This window comes from Symphalangus syndactylus, chromosome 1 (assembly GCF_028878055.3).
Source record: "Symphalangus syndactylus isolate Jambi chromosome 1, NHGRI_mSymSyn1-v2.1_pri, whole genome shotgun sequence".
NCBI lineage: Eukaryota > Metazoa > Chordata > Mammalia > Primates > Hylobatidae > Symphalangus > Symphalangus syndactylus.
This window is the reverse complement of record NC_072423.2, coordinates 94,377,113-94,391,513: the sequence shown is the minus strand read 5'-3', so window position 1 is coordinate 94,391,513 and position 14,401 is coordinate 94,377,113. Positions and strand designations below refer to the sequence as shown.

Below are 14,401 nucleotides of genomic sequence, written 5' to 3'. Positions count from 1 at the left end.
GAAGGGGTGTCGCCCGACCGCAGTGCCCACTCGGTGCGCACAGAGAGTGCGTGGAGAGAGGGCAACCAGCAACTTGGTGCCACCCCAGAGAGCGCCTTCCTTCCTGCCCGCAGCCCTGGGAGGTACGTACTGCTGGCCCCCTTTCACGGACTGGGAAAACTGAGACCCAGAAGGGGAAGGGACTTGCTCAGAGTCATACTGTGAATGTGGGCGAGGACCAGCTCTCCTCAACTCCAAGGTGCAGCCACCCACGTCTTAACCAGAGCAGGAAGGCGTCACTAACCTCGGTGGCCCAACCTCAGAACCTGACTCTGCTGTCAAGTGGGAAGATAATCCCAAACCCCGACAAGTAGCTGGAGAGTCACAACTGACTTCCAACCAAGTGTGACCTTGGGCAAAGCGCTAACACTCTGAGCCTCAGTTTCAACGTCTATTAAATGGGGATAATTGTAGTTCCACCTTTTAGGGAATCACCGAGAGGATAAACCTCAGAATGCATTTAGCAGAAAGCCTGGCTGATTTTGCCGTGCCTTATTAAATGGGATGCGCTATCATGGATGGGGAAAACGTGTCATTTTTGTGTGTATGTTTACTCTCCCTCCCCAGGAAAGCCTGCCTGGGGCGTTAGCAGCTGTGAACCCCTAGATTAAAGGCCTTATCGCCTACCCACCCGCCCTGCATGGTAATGAGCCTCTGCAGGTGTCAGCTGCCCTGGGGCAACAGGTCAGTTTGCTCCCTCCCGCTGTTCTGCAAGGTGTGTGAATGGACAGGAGCCCGGTGCGTGACTGCTACTTGGTTTAACGGGATGTCTGAGTGCCAGGACTGCCATCTGGGCTGCATCTCCAGGAGGCAAGTGGCTGCAGCAGGGGGCGGGGATGTGCTGTTCGTCCGCACACCTCGGTGTGCGGCTTTGCCTCTTTTCAGGAGGTTGTGGGGTGTCGTGTGCGCGTGTGGGGGGCTGAGTACCCACTGTCTCCAAACGTGCTGGCTTCTTCCGGTGGGCTTAACAACTGGGTTTGGTTCTCAGTCCCAGCGGTGTGGGTCCCCGGTTTCCTAAGAAGAAACCTTCCACAGATAACTGCAAAGACAGCTAGTGCTGTGGGGTGAGCCGGCGGTCTTCATAGACTGAGCAGGGAATACGGGTCCCTGGAACCCTAATCAACCTTCACCGCCGCGGAGTCTCATGCCTGGCATCCGGGAAGGCCCGAGGTGCCGCGACTTCGCTCCCTTCTGCCTCTGCCGCCCCTCCCTCCCACCCGCGGGGCGTGAGCTCCCAGGCCGTTCCCGGAGGCGCCTCCCCCGCCCCCGCCGGGGCCCCTTGCTCCGCCGACTCTGGCCACCCATTTCCTGCGCCGCCTCAACCCCGCCCCGCGCGGGGTGGAAAGTTTCCCTCCTCAAGGTGGGCGGCTCCTTCTCCTTCCTTCCCGGCCGGCAGGGAAAGGCAGAAGCGAACTGGGAGGAGGGGGAGGGGGACTCGGAGGTCGCGGGCGAGAGAGGGGAAGTGACTCGACCGCAGTCACCCGACGGCTGAGCCAGGATCCGCCAGCCGGGAGCAACCCCAGCCCCGCCCAGGCGGGACGGCAGGGCCTTCACTTGGACGCGGCGGGGGGGGGTTGGCGCCACCTGCCGACAGAGCGCGGGGCCGCACCTGCCAGAAACACCGCGGTCTTCCCGCCCTAGAGCCAGCCAGGCAGAGCACAACGACGCTGAGGGTCTTTATTTATCTACACGCCATGGAGACCGGCCCCTAAATTTAAATATCCAGCACGGGGCCTTGGCCCTCCTGGCCGTGGGTGGGTATTGGGACGGGTCCTGGAGCCCTTCCAGGGCAGAGGAACCCAGAGCCCGGAGGTGGGATGCCCCTGAGCCAGCAGCTGCCGATAGCAACAAAAGGTGAGGAGGATATGGGAGCCAGGCACTCATCCCAACCCCAGAGACGCCAAGCGGAAGGGAAGATGCTTCGGGCCCCACCGCAAGGCTGAGGGTTGGCCAAGCTGGGGGTGCACACATGGAAGAAGTGGAGGCCCAGTGCCACGGGCAGAGGCTGTACCCTAGGTGCCCGCCCCAGTGCCAGCCAACCCAAGACAGGAGAAAGGGTTTGGCAGTTTCGCCTCTGAGGAATACATGCCTGGCCCTCCTGTGAGGTGAGGCGGTATGGGGGAAGGCGCAGGCTCCGCAGTCTGAGGGCTTGCCGCAGGGGGAGTTTCTGAGCCTTTTGCATGAGTGCATGCCCCCTGCCCCCCAGCTCTTCAGAGGCTGATGTGGAAGGCATCCTGCAGCCACTGGTCACGAGCATTGTGCGTCTGGGGCACAGTAAGGGGTGGCGGGTCAGGAGGCAGGCTGGCATCGGGAGGCTCCTCGTCGTCAGACAGGCCCGCATCCGGTGGGTAGGAGCTGTCCGAATGGAGGGAGGATGACAGGTCCTGGCAGAAGCTCAGGTCTTGGCACAGGTGTTTGTAGTCCTGGATTGACTCGTACAGGCCCCACAGCTGGCACAACAGGGACATGTCCAACTGCCGAAGCCCCACCTGTAGACAACTGAGGGTGGGCTGGAGTTGGGGTCCAGGCCACCCCAGCCCAGCCCCGCCCCGCCCCCTGGAATAGTGGGCCCCAGCCCATCTTCCCCGCACCCTCCTAAACAAAGTTTTTGTGGACATCAGGCACCACCTGCAAGCTATGCAACTTTAGTCATGACCCTCACCCAAAAAATGGGGTTATCCATTTAGCAGGATGAAATGAAGTAACATCAGCAAAACATTTGAAAATATATGGTAACTACTGCCATAATTGGTAACTATCACTAATTACTGTTACCATAACCCTTGGAACCCAACTGGTGCCTGCAAGTCCTCTGAGACCCAGGCCGCCTGTCCCGGTCCCCTGCGTTCCGCGTCAGCCCCCCGCCCATCTGGCCCGGCGCCCACCCACTCACCATCTCCTTGCGCAGCGCGGCCAGCGCTGAGTCGAGGTTGACAGGACGACGCGGGCCGGCTGCGGGTCCCGCGTTGGCGGCGTGGCGGGGCCCGTCCGGGGCACGGGCAGCGCGGCTTAGCTCGTCGTGGATGCGGCTGCGCTGGCTGTAGACGCGCTCCAGCTCCCGCCACGAGCCCCCGCTCGCATTAAGGAGGCCGCTGAGGCCGCGCGGCAGCGGTGGGAGCCCGGCCAAGGCGCAGCCCGCCCCGCCCGGCGCCTCTGCCGAGGGCAGCCCGTTCATGGCCGCGGACAGCGATGCCACCTCCTTCCCTCCAACGCTCCGCCCGGGCCGCCGCCCGCAAGCCCCGCACCCCGCGGCCCCGCCAGAGCCCAGCCGCCGCCCGCAGGCCTCGCTTTGTTCCTTCCCCAGCTCGTCAGACTCCGCCTCTGCCCCACCCCCTCTGCATGGGCCGGGCCTCTCTTAAAAAGGCAACGGCTGTGGGACCACGTCGCGCAAAGCTGAGAAAAGGCAACGGGGCATCCACTCACTCAAGAGGAGATGGAAAAATGCGGCGGAGGGGGGAAAAGGCCGAAGGGGGCAGGCGTGTTTTCTTCACGGTTCTTTTTGCTACCCCGTCTCCCGGCCGCGCCCCGCCCCGCCCCCCTCCACACACACACACACACACACACACACACACTGTGTTCTGCCTATTACCCTCCCAAGGAAAATGATCTAACAGTGGAGTCAGGAGACTGGCAAGTCCACACTTGGTGCCTAACGTGCCACCTGACGCTGCTGAGGTCACCACAAATTCCTGTCGGTGTCTGAGTACCTGGGGTGGGCATGAGATGGGATAGGCTGATAGGGTCAGGATGCTCAGGGGAAGGAAGGGAATCTATCAAGGGGATCGGAACCCAAAACCTCACTTCCAGGTGGGGAATGGACACTGGATGGCGGAAGAGGCTGCAGAGGTGCTGCCAGAGACAAGGCTAGGGTCCACTCCTCTGGCTGCTACCTTTGAAAAGGCTATGGCGTCTTCCTTAGAAAAGGGGCATCACATAGTCCTCTACCTACTCTCTCATCCTGACTAGGGAAACTGAGAAGAAACAAGCTCAACTCATCTCAGGGCGTCAAAGAGAGCAGAGAGTGGAGAGGTGAGAGGCCAAAAGTTGGAAAAAGGTGAGTGGAGCTGGGGCTGGCATGCGCACTCGGAACCAGGAAAAGAACAAACGACACAGAGGAACAGCTGTTTTTCTAGAGGGTTTTTCTCAGGGGCTTCTCTTAGTGCTGCAGCTGCTGCAGGCTGCGCAGGGCCTCCGCACATGCGCGGATAAGGCCACATAGCTGGATGCTAGTCTCCAGGGAGGTGCTAGAGCCCAGTTCAGCAGAGGCCCAGGTCAGCTTCTGCAAGAGGGCTGTCTGTGTGCAGGCTATGACATCTGTATTTGGAGGCACAGCAGGAGCAGGTGGCCCCTGGGCTGCCTTGAGTCCTGCTGCAGCTCCCTCACAGTGCTCCGGACGAGGTACTGGGGGCTGGGGCGCAGGTCGAGAGCCCAAGGGGAGCTCTGAGGCTGAGGCCAGCTGGTGCTCCCGAGCTTGGGAGAGGGCAGCCTGGGCATTCAGAGCTAAAAAGAGGAGAAAGTGGGTGGAATGGTCAGGATGCCTGGCCCACCTCAGCCCTGAGCCATCTCCTTTTCTGCTCTGCTCTTTCTGTGCTTGAGGTGTTTTCTCTGTCCCTCTATAAGGCAACTCATCCACTTTCTACTTTGTATCACATTTATGCCCTAGCTTCAATTCTCCATCAGTACTGGGCCTGATTGAGCTCAGACTCTCCCGCAGTGGCTGGCACAAAGGAGGTGCTTGGTGCTCTTACTGAGTTAAGGGTCCTCTTTAGAGCCTAAAGGAGAAATAATTTTACCTCTACCCCACCCAGAGACTCCACTGTCACCTCTCAGGCCTACTGTTCTCGGGCCTCTATCACCACTTAACCACGCTTCCCCGCTAAGCATATCCGGCCCCTCTCCCGGATTATTTTTTACCCTCACCGGGATTATCTTTATCCACGTCTGAGTCGAGTTCCTGACAAGCCACGCAGTAGATTTTCCGCTGTTTGTCTTGAAGGAGGATCGTCTACGGACCAAAAAGCACATGGGGCCGGAATGAGACGCCGGCAATGGGGTCCAGAGGGGAGAGCCGAGGAAGCGCTGAGTGGCCTGGCCCGGGGACCCATCCCCGGTCACTCGCCCGAGTCTCCTCACCCCGCAGTCCGCGCACGTCTCGCCCAGCATGCGGTAACCGCGCAGCAGATAGTCGCCCATGAGCCGGGAGATGCGATCTTGCCGCTCTCGTCGCGCCTGCAGCACCTTCGTCTCCGCCTCAGTCGGGGGCTCCCAGGAGAAGTCGTCGACTTCTGGGGAAGAGAGGCATAGGGACTGGGGGTCTTGCCGGAGCGGCTGCCTCCCGTACCTCACAGCCACAAGCCCCTGCCGCCAAAGTCCTCACCAGCTCCGTTCAGGGCCATGTTGCCGTTGTCACCGCCGGGCTCACAGGAAGTGACGTCCAAGCGGAGCGCCCTCCGCGGCGGCTCCGCCCCTTCCATAGCGGCCGCGGATCAGGGCGGAAATGACGCCTTAGCGTGGTCCTCAGACCTCGCTGTGCCCGGAGTGGGGCGTGTCGGCTGCTACCGAGAACCTGCCTGGGGAACGCGTCCGTCAGCCGGAATCCAGGGGACAGGAGCTTCCGACGCGCGAGGCGTCGGGAGGAGCGTCTCCGTGGTAACTCTGCTCCGGTCGCAAGAACTGGAAGTGGCCTCAGGGGGTCGCCCTTCCTGTCCGTCGTGGATGAAGGGGAACACTTGGCTTCAGAAATCCCCGCTGGCCTCCGCCTCCCCTGGAGTTTCCCTTTCGGCGGAGGCGGGGCAGCGGCGTCATCACAACCGTCGCCACACCAGTAATCACAGCGAGCGGCCCTTTGCGCACGCGTGGAGCCTCCTCAGGCCTCAGTACTTCTCACTTCGCTCGGCAAGGCTGGCCAGGAGGGGAGCATTCTCGCTTTCCGCCAATTTCAAGACCCCTCCCCTTCTGTATGCTTGGTGTCCCAGTCTGCCTCCCCGCTGCCTCCCGAGGCCTGGGACTGAAGCAAAGTCCGCCCCGAAGCCGACCGTTCTTTGAAGTTGAAATCCTCAAAAAGCCTGCGGACTGAATAGCGCTGTACTGAGCACGCGCATTGCGCTTCCAGCCGCCCTTGGGTGCTGCGTGCTGGGCCGGGTCGGGTTGGGGCCTTCCTACATACTCTTGCGACCGTTGGGCTCTTCTTCGGTGAGTTTCTTTTTTTTTTTTTTTTTTGAGACGGAGTCGTGCTCTGTCCCCCAGGCTGGAGTGCAGTGGCGCGATCTCGGCTCACTGCAAGCTCCGCTTTCTGGGTTCACGCCATTCTCCTGCCTCGGCCTCCCGAGTAGCTGGGACTACAGGCGCCCGCCAACACGCCCGGCTAATTTTTTTTTGTACTTTTAGTAGAGACGGGGTTTCGCCGTCTTAGCCAGGATGGTCTCGATCTCCTGACCTCGTGATCCGCCCGCCTCGGCCTCCCAAAGTGCTGGGATTACAGGCTTGAGCCACCGCGCCCGGCCTTCTTCGGTGAGTTTCAAGTTAAAATTACCAGGGCTCTCTGAACATGGACCTTGGTGCTTTTTTTTTCTCTCTCTTCCGTGTTCTTTTTCAAACGCATCCTCTCCCTTATTCAGAGAAGCCAGACAGGGCAGGCACGGGTCCTCAGATGTGCAGTCTGCAGGGCCTGAGGCTGTACACCAGGGGAGTGGAAAAGCAGCTAGGACTTGGACTTTCATAATTACATCGACATTCTCCTCCTCCGGATGGCACAGGCCCCCTCAATCTGACCTGAAGTCCCTTCCTCCTGGTCCCCTCTTCCTTCCACGTAGAACCCCTGGAACTGTCATTCTTGGTGCCTCCTGCTTACCTGGAGAGCCCTGTGTCCTTTTCACATCTCCATCTACCAGTCAGGCTCTTGGGCAGCAGCGTACCTGACTTACGGCCTGTACCACAAGTCGTTTCTGTCAGGCTGACTAGAGCCATCGTTTTTTGTGTGTTTGTTTTGTTTTGTTTGTATTTTTTGTAGAGATGGGGCCATGTTGCCCAGGCTAGTCTCTAACTCCTGGACTCAAGTGATCCTCACACCTCAGCCTCCCAAAGTGCTGGGATTACAGCGAAGAGCCACGGCACCCAGCCTTAGGCTGACTAGAGGAACTGTCTCTGAACCATCTCTTGGACTCCAGCCTGTATGCACAGACCCCCAGGTTATTACCGTCTCCAGCTCCCACCCCTACCCTGAATTCCTCAGTGCGTCGACTATGTCACCATCATGGCCGATATCCACCCAACTGTCTGTTCTGCCTGGCACCTACAAAGACCCTTACGTGAGTCCTCTCACTTAATCTCTCCAATTTACTCCTCATGACAACCTTATATATACCCATATAAGCAGGAAACTGAATAATCCTTTTATTTTTATTTTTATTTTTTGAGATGGAGTCTCGCTCTGTCGCCCAGGCTGGAGTGCAGTGGCGCCATCTCAGCTCACTGCAAGCTCCTCCTCCCGGTTCCACGCCATTCTCCTGCCTCAGCCTCCTGAGTAGCTGGACTACAGGCACCCGCCACTACGCCCGGCTAATTTTTTTTTGTATTTTTAGTAGAGACGGTTTCACCGTGTTAGCCAGGATGGTCTCGATCTCCTGACCTCGTGATCTGCCCGTCTCGGTCTCCTAAAGTGCTGAGATTACAGGCGTGAGCCACCGCACCCGGCGAATAATTCTGTTAAAATACAGTGTCGTTCTTGTACTAAAAACCATCTGGCAGCTGGGCACGGTGGCTCACGCCTGTAACCCTAGCACTTTGGGAGGCTGAGGCAGGCAGATCACTTGAGTTCAGGAGTTTGAGACCAGCCTGGCCAACATAGTGAAACCCTTTCTCTACTAAAAATACAAAAATTAGCCAGGCATGGTGGCGGGCACCTGTAATCCCAGCTACTCGGGAGGCTGAACCAGAAGAATTGCTTGAACCGGGAGGCATAAGTTGCAGTGAGCCGAGATCACACCACTGCACTCCAGCCTGGGCGACAGAATGAGACTCTGTCTAAAAAAAAACCCCATTTGGCATCTCCTCTTCACACTTAGACAAAAATCCAAAGTCCTTGTTATGGTCTCCAAGGTCCTATAAATCTGGTCCTTGACCCACCACATCCAGACAACACATATAGAGACGCACACACATCTCCCATCCTCCCTGCATCCCTCTTCTCCCACTGCTCAAGAGGACTCTTGTCCCTTTTCTCCTCTCAGGGCCCCTCACCATCTTAAGTTCCACTGTAGGGTGGACAAGACACAGAACTGGAATGAGACAGGCCTGGGTTTGATCCTGGATCTGCTATTTACTGTATCACCTGGAGTAATTTACTTCATCGCTCTGGACTTCAATTTCTCATCTGTAAAACAAGGCCAGTAGACCAGGTGCGGTGGCTCACACCTATAATCCCAGCACTCTGGGAGGACATACAAGAGGATTGCTTGAGACCAGCCTGGACAGCATAGTTAAGAACCCAACTCTAAAAAAATATATGTATTTTTTAAATTAGCTGGTGCGGTAGCATGCACTTGTAGTCCCAGCTACTCAGGAGGCTGAGTGGGAGGATTGCTCCCAGCCCAGGAGATCCAGGCTGCAGTGGGCCATGATCAGGCTTCTGCATTGCAACCTCGGTGACAGCGAGACCCTGACTCAAAATAAAAATGGGGCCACTTATGCCTATTTGGTGCTTGTTTGTTTTTTGAGATGGAAGTCTCTGTCACCCAACCTGGAGTGAAGTGGCGTGATCTCGGCTCACTGCCACCTCCACCTTCCAGGTTCAAGTGATTCTTATGCCTCATCCACTGGAGTGGGATTACAGGCATGCGCCACCACACCTGGCTAATTTTTTTTTTTTTTTTTTGAGACAGAATCTTGCTCTGTTGCCGAGGCTAGAGTGCAATGTTGCGATCTCGGCTCACTGCAAGCTCTGCCTCCCGGGTTCACGCCATTCTCCTGCCTCAGCCTCCCGAGTAGCTGGGACTACAGCCCACCACCACGCCCGATTAATTTTTTTTGCATTTTTAGTACAGACAGGGTTTCACCGTGTTAGCCAGGATGGTCTCAATCTCCTGACCTCATGCTCCGCCCGTCTCGGCCTCCCAAAGTGCTGGGATTACAGGCGTGAGCCACTGCGCCCAGCCAATTTTTTTAATTTTTATTTTTATTTTTATTTTTATTTTTATTTTTAGTAGAGACGGGGTTTCACCATGTTGGCCAGACTGGTCTCAAGCTCCCAACTTCAGGTGATCTGCCCGCCTCAGCCTCCCAAAGTGGTAGGATTACAGGCGTAGCCACTGTGCCAGCTTCAAAGATGTTTATCTAGGGAACAGCCATGGAAGATGGAGATAGTGTCTCCCTCCAGAGCAAAGGACAGCCATGCTTACTGGCTTTGAGTTTCCTAAGGTTAGGGTCCTCTCCCACAATGTAATTCACTCTGTGTGCCCGCAATTGCCTGAGCCCATCAGCATCACCCCCATGGGACTTAGGGTCAAAAGGAACTAACAGAAATATGTGGTGCTCATGCTATTTGCTGCACAGCGATCAAGTCCTTTGTCTCTGACCCAGGACTCTCCTGTATTCTGCCAGCATCCTTGAACCTGACGGGCTACCTTGGTAGCTTGCAAGTGGGTAAGATCTCAGATGCTTCACAGTCCTTGACATAGAAGGTGCTCACAGGTGTTGGTGGTAAAACCTATTTGCAGCAGTCACAGTGGACAGGCCAGTGTCTGTGGAGCAGTGGGCTTGGGCTCTTTCACACCCTTCCCTTGCCAACAGAATGTATCACACCTTCAGCCAGGCATGGTGGCTCACAACTTTAATCCCAGCACTTTGGGAGGTCAAGATGGGCAGATCACTTGAGGTCAGGAGTTTGAGACCAGCCTGGCCAACATGGTGAAACCCCGTCTCTACTAAAAATACAAAAACTAGCTGGGCATGGTGGTGCGAGCCTGTAGTTGCAGCTACTCGTGAGGCTGAGACAGGAGAATCGCTTGAACTGGGAGGTGGAGGTTGCAGTGAGTGGAGATCCTGCCACTGCACTCCAGCCTGGGCAACAGAGCATGGAGTCAGGGAAGAGAAAGGAGGGAAAGGAGGAGGGGGAGGGGGAGGGAAGGGAATCACAGTTTCATGTGAGCCAGTCCAAACTGGTCCCTCCTTGTGGCACTGATGACACGGCTGTAGTTAGGCTCTTTTCTGGGTGATAGAGCACACCACAGCAGCTCAGTCATGCACAGCTCAATTACAGCTCCCCCTGGGCTGGCTGATTTGGTGGGGATGGTTCACATGGCAACAAGTGGCCTATGCCACATTGCTGTGCCTCTGAAAAACGTAACTCACATCATTTGCATTTTCACACTGGCACTGAAAAGGGGTCAGCTATTCTTTTTTTTCTTTTTTTTTTTTTTGGTTTTCACTGCAATGTGAATCACCTTGACATTTCTGTGAAACAGGAAGTGGCTGGATGATACAACAATAAAAATAATCACACTCAACTTGGTGTGTGTGTTTTCTTTGGGCCAGGCACTGTGTTAAGAGCTCTTTATGGAGTATTTCACTTATTCCTTAGGACAACACTGGCAGCTAGGTCTTATCATCATTCCCAATTTGCAAATGAGGAGGCTGAGGCCTGGAGTAGTAAGAGATGTATCCACAGTCACCCAGTTGGGAGTGGCAGGGCTGGGGCTCCCGGCTGGCAGCCAGTGCACCTCTTGAGCCTGAGCTCTTACCAGTAGATTTCTCCTGTGCTCAAAAGGCGGGGAAGAGTGGCAGGGCAGAAGGGCCCCCTGATTTATCAAGCGTGAAGGTAGTTTCATTTCATTTCCAATCCCAACTCTCAGTGTCCATCGTTTTACTATCCACAGTAAGTGGCACATTAGAGGGGTTTAATAACAGCCACTTTCAGTAAAGTGTCTTTGGAGAGAAATGCTTTAGGGCAACATTGTCCCCTCCAGGCCTTCATCACTTCCATCCCTCATCTTTAAAACTGATGAGCAAGGCCGGGCACAGTGGTTCATGCCTGTAATCCCACACTTTGGGAGGCCGAGGCGGGCAGATCACCTGAGGCCAGGAGTTCGAGATCAGCCTGACCAACATGGTGAAAACCCATCTCTACTAAAAATACAAAAATTAGCTGAGAGTGGTGGTGGTGGCTGCCTATAATCCCAACTACTCAGGAAGCTGTGACACAAGAATCGATTGAACCCAGGAAGTGGAGGTTGCAGTGAGCTGAGATTGTGCCACTGCACTCCAGCCTGGCAACAGACTGAGACTCTGTCTCAAAAAAATAAATAAAACTGATGAGTGTGGCCCCCTTCCCTTCTACCTACCCACCCCCTCGCCAAGAGCCATTTCTTTCTTCAGAGCCTAGAAGCTTCCCAAAGACATTCAGAACTCAGAGGGACAACACATGGAGGCGGCACAGCACCTGACACACAGTCAGCCCTCATAGCACGGTGGCTCTCCTTCCTACCAGCAGCCCGTCTCTCGCCACCCTGCCCATCTTGGCTTGCAGATCCAGACGATGAAAAGGTCTCACATATCCTGGGTGCTTACTATGTGGCAGGCATCTGCTAAGGGCTTCATAAATATCAGCCCACTGATTCCCTGCTTATTTTTATTTTTATTTTTTATTTATTTATTTTTTTGAGACGGAGTCTTGCTCTGTCGCCCAGGCTGGAGTGCAGTGGCGTGATCTCGGTTCACTGCAAGCTCCGCCTCCCGGGTTCATGCCATTCTCTTGCCTCAGCCTCCTGAGTAGCTGGGACTACAGGCGCCCGTCACCACTCCTGGCTAATTTTTTGTATTTTTAGTAGAGATGGGGTTTCACCGTGTTAGCCAGGATGGTCTTGATCTCCTGACCTCGTGATCTGCCTGCCTCGGCCTCCCAAAGTGCTGGGATTACAAGCATGAGCCACCGCGCCCGGCTATTTTTATTTTTGAGACAGAGTCTCATTCTGTCACCCAGGCTGGAGTGCAGTGGCACAATCTCGGTTCACTGCAACCTCTACCTCCTGAGTAGCTGGGATTACAGGCGTGCACCACCACATCCAGCTAATTTTTGTATTTTTGGCAGATGGAGTTTCACCATCTTGGCCAGGCTAGTCTCGAACTCCTGACCTCAAGTGATCCACTCACCTCGGCCTCCCAAAATGCTGGGATTACAGATGTGAGCTACCACACCCAGACTTCCCTGTTAATTTTTTTTTTTTTTTTTTTGGTGGGGGGATGGGGTCTTGCTCTGTTGCCAGGCTGGAGTGCAGTGGCACAATCTCGGCTCACTGCAACCTCTGCCTCCCGGGTTCAAGCGATTCTCCTGCCTCAGCCTCCTGAGGACTAAGACGCGTACCACCACGTCCGGCTAATTTTTGCATTTTTAGTAGAGATGGGGTTTCACCATGTTGGCCAGGATGGTCTCAATCTCCTGACCTTGTGATCCATCCGCCTCGGCCACCGAGGCGTGAGCCACCGTGCCCGGCCAATTTTTTTTTTTTTTTTTTTTTTTTTGAGACAGAGTCCCACTCTGTCACCCAGGCTGGAGTGCAGTGGCGCCATCTCGGCTCACTGCAGCCTCTGCCTCCTGGGTTCAAGCGCTTCTTGTGCCTCAGCCTCCCAAGCAGCTGGAATACAGATGTGCACCACCACACCCGGCTAATTTTTTGTATTTTTAGCAGAGACAGAGTTTCGCCATGTTGGCCAGGCCGGTCTTGAACTCCTGGCCTCAAGCAGTCTGCTCACCTCGGTCTCCCAAAGTGCTGAGATTATAGGCATGAGCCACTGAGACTGGCCTCATTCCCTGTTTAAAAATGAGGAAAGCCAGGTGCAGGGTCGTGTGCCTGTAATCTCAGCTACTCAGGAGGCTGAGCGGGGAGGATCACTGAGGCCAAGAGTTTGACTCTATATTGACTGGGCAGTATAGACAGACTGTCGCTAAAAAAAAAAGGAAGGGTAGGGGGTCGAGGACTGAGGCATAGAGAAGTTGAAGAATTTTCCCAATTCACTTAGCTGGTGCATGACACAGCCAGTATGAGCTAATGCTAGAAAACAACCACCGCAACACTGCCTCCTGAGACAGAACTTTCATCATGCAGCTGCTGTCACCCTGTCCAGCCAATCCCTTAACATGGCATCAGGAGCCCTCAGTTCAGGTTCTGGCTCTGCTGATGGCTGGCTGTGTAACCTTAGTCAAGTCCCATATCTTCCCTGGGCTTCAAGAACCCAAGAACCTCAAGAACATTTGAGCAGCCCGAACATTCCCTGGGCCTGGGTCCCATTCCTCCTCCTTGTACCATTCCAGCAAAGCCCCTCATTGCCCTCAGGGTCTTACCCACCTATCTTCAGGACATTTGTGAACAAATGTCAGGGCTCCTGATGCCTTCAGGACACCTCCCATTCCTCTCCCCAGGATCATTGTATATATAGGTTCTGGATCAGGCAGGCCTGGGTTCAATCACCAGGTGACCTGAGTCTAGTTGGTTGGTTTGTTTGTTTTTTTGAGATGGAGCCTCGCTCTGTCGCCCAGACTGGAGGGCAGTAGCAGCTATCTTGGCTCACTGCAGCTTCCGCCTCCTAGGTTCAAGCAATTCTCCTGCTTCAGCCTCCCAAGTAGCTGGGATTACAGGCGCCCACCATCACGCCTGGCTAGTTTTTGTACTTTTAGCAGAGACAAGGTTTCCCATGTTGGCCAAGCTGGTCTCGAACCCCTGACCTCGTTTGTTTTTGTTTTTGTTTTTTGAGACAGAGTCTCGCTCTGTTGCCCAGGCTGGAGTGCAGTGGCGCTATCTCGGCTCACTGCAAGCTCCGCCTCCAGGGTTCATGCCATTCTCCTGCCTTAGCCTCCCGAGTAGCTGGGACTACAGGCGCCTGCCAACATGCCCGGCTAATTTTTTTGTATTTTTTTTTTTTTTAGTAGAGACGGGGTTTCACTGTATTCGCCAGGATGGTCTTGATCTCCTCACCTCGTGATTCGCCTGCCTCGGCCTCCCAAAGTGCTGGGATTCCAGGCGTGAGCCACTGCGCCCAGCTGAGTCTAGTTGTTTCATCTTTCAGAGTCTTGGTTTCCCCTTTGCAGGGTCACTGGGAGGATGATGTGACTCCACAGTGTAAAGTGCATGGTAGATGGCAGGCACTCTCATGGCCTCTCTGTGCAGTCAATCAACAAACCTCAGCACCCTCTCTGTGCCAAGCCTTGTTCTGGGATCTGGAGACAAGGTTGTCCCTCCCTGAGAGGGCGGTAAGATGGACAATAAGCAAGTCAACAAGTCCACAAAGAAGAATGCTTCAGATTTTGTGGAATACCGGGGAAAAACACAGGTGATGTGACCCAGAGGGCTAGGGATGGCTATTTCGTTTTTTA

The 14,401-nt window shown here is 55.3% G+C and overlaps 2 protein-coding genes and 1 long non-coding RNA gene across 5 annotated transcripts; 1 reads left to right on the top strand and 2 right to left on the bottom strand.

The window, feature by feature from the left end:
- Window positions 1-1,702: 1,702 nt before the first annotated feature.
- FAM89B (family with sequence similarity 89 member B) lies at window positions 1,703-3,396 on the bottom strand. Of its 3 annotated transcripts, none has more exons than XM_055255579.2 (2): window positions 2,933-3,396; window positions 1,703-2,538 (listed from the first exon to the last, which is right to left on the bottom strand). In XM_055255579.2, exons 1-2 carry the CDS (start codon window positions 3,212-3,214, stop codon window positions 2,365-2,367), a joined length of 456 nt encoding a protein of 151 aa, XP_055111554.1. In that variant the 5' UTR covers window positions 3,215-3,396; the 3' UTR covers window positions 1,703-2,364. The 3 variants fall into 3 exon arrangements, with proteins under 3 accessions (XP_055111554.1, XP_055111461.1, XP_055111640.1); XM_055255486.2 differs by having other exon boundaries at window positions 1,703-2,489; XM_055255665.2 differs by having other exon boundaries at window positions 1,703-2,528; window positions 2,933-3,394.
- A 765-nt stretch (window positions 3,397-4,161) lies between these two features.
- ZNRD2 (zinc ribbon domain containing 2) lies at window positions 4,162-6,230 on the bottom strand. The gene is made up of 4 exons (XM_055255371.2): window positions 5,417-6,230; window positions 5,173-5,324; window positions 4,960-5,044; window positions 4,162-4,539 (listed from the first exon to the last, which is right to left on the bottom strand). Exons 1-4 carry the CDS (start codon window positions 5,511-5,513, stop codon window positions 4,196-4,198), a joined length of 678 nt encoding a protein of 225 aa, XP_055111346.1. The 5' UTR covers window positions 5,514-6,230; the 3' UTR covers window positions 4,162-4,195.
- On the top strand, window positions 6,108-10,541 carry LOC129469271 (uncharacterized). Its single transcript, XR_008653002.2, has 3 exons — window positions 6,108-6,231; window positions 6,427-6,549; window positions 7,049-10,541. It is a non-coding gene; the product is annotated as an uncharacterized lncRNA (long non-coding RNA).
- The last annotated feature ends 3,860 nt before the right edge of the window (window positions 10,542-14,401 follow it).

What these genes read in the sequence shown, in the direction of transcription:
- FAM89B (XM_055255665.2), bottom strand. Translation starts at nt 3,214, where the DNA reads ATGAACGGGCTGCCCTCGGCAGAGGCGCCGGGCGGGGCGGGCTGCGCC. An exon ending in CCGCGCTGCGCAAGGAGATG is followed by an intron (nt 2,529 to 2,932) that starts GTGAGTGGGTGG and finishes AGTTGTCTACAG; the next exon opens with GTGGGGCTTCGGCAGTTGGA.
- ZNRD2 (XM_055255371.2), bottom strand. Translation starts at nt 5,513, where the DNA reads ATGGAAGGGGCGGAGCCGCCGCGGAGGGCGCTCCGCTTGGACGTCACT. An exon ending in CATGGCCCTGAACGGAGCTG is followed by an intron (nt 5,325 to 5,416) that starts GTGAGGACTTTG and finishes TCTCTTCCCCAG; the next exon opens with AAGTCGACGACTTCTCCTGG. An exon ending in AGACGTGCGCGGACTGCGGG is followed by an intron (nt 5,045 to 5,172) that starts GTGAGGAGACTC and finishes TTTGGTCCGTAG; the next exon opens with ACGATCCTCCTTCAAGACAA.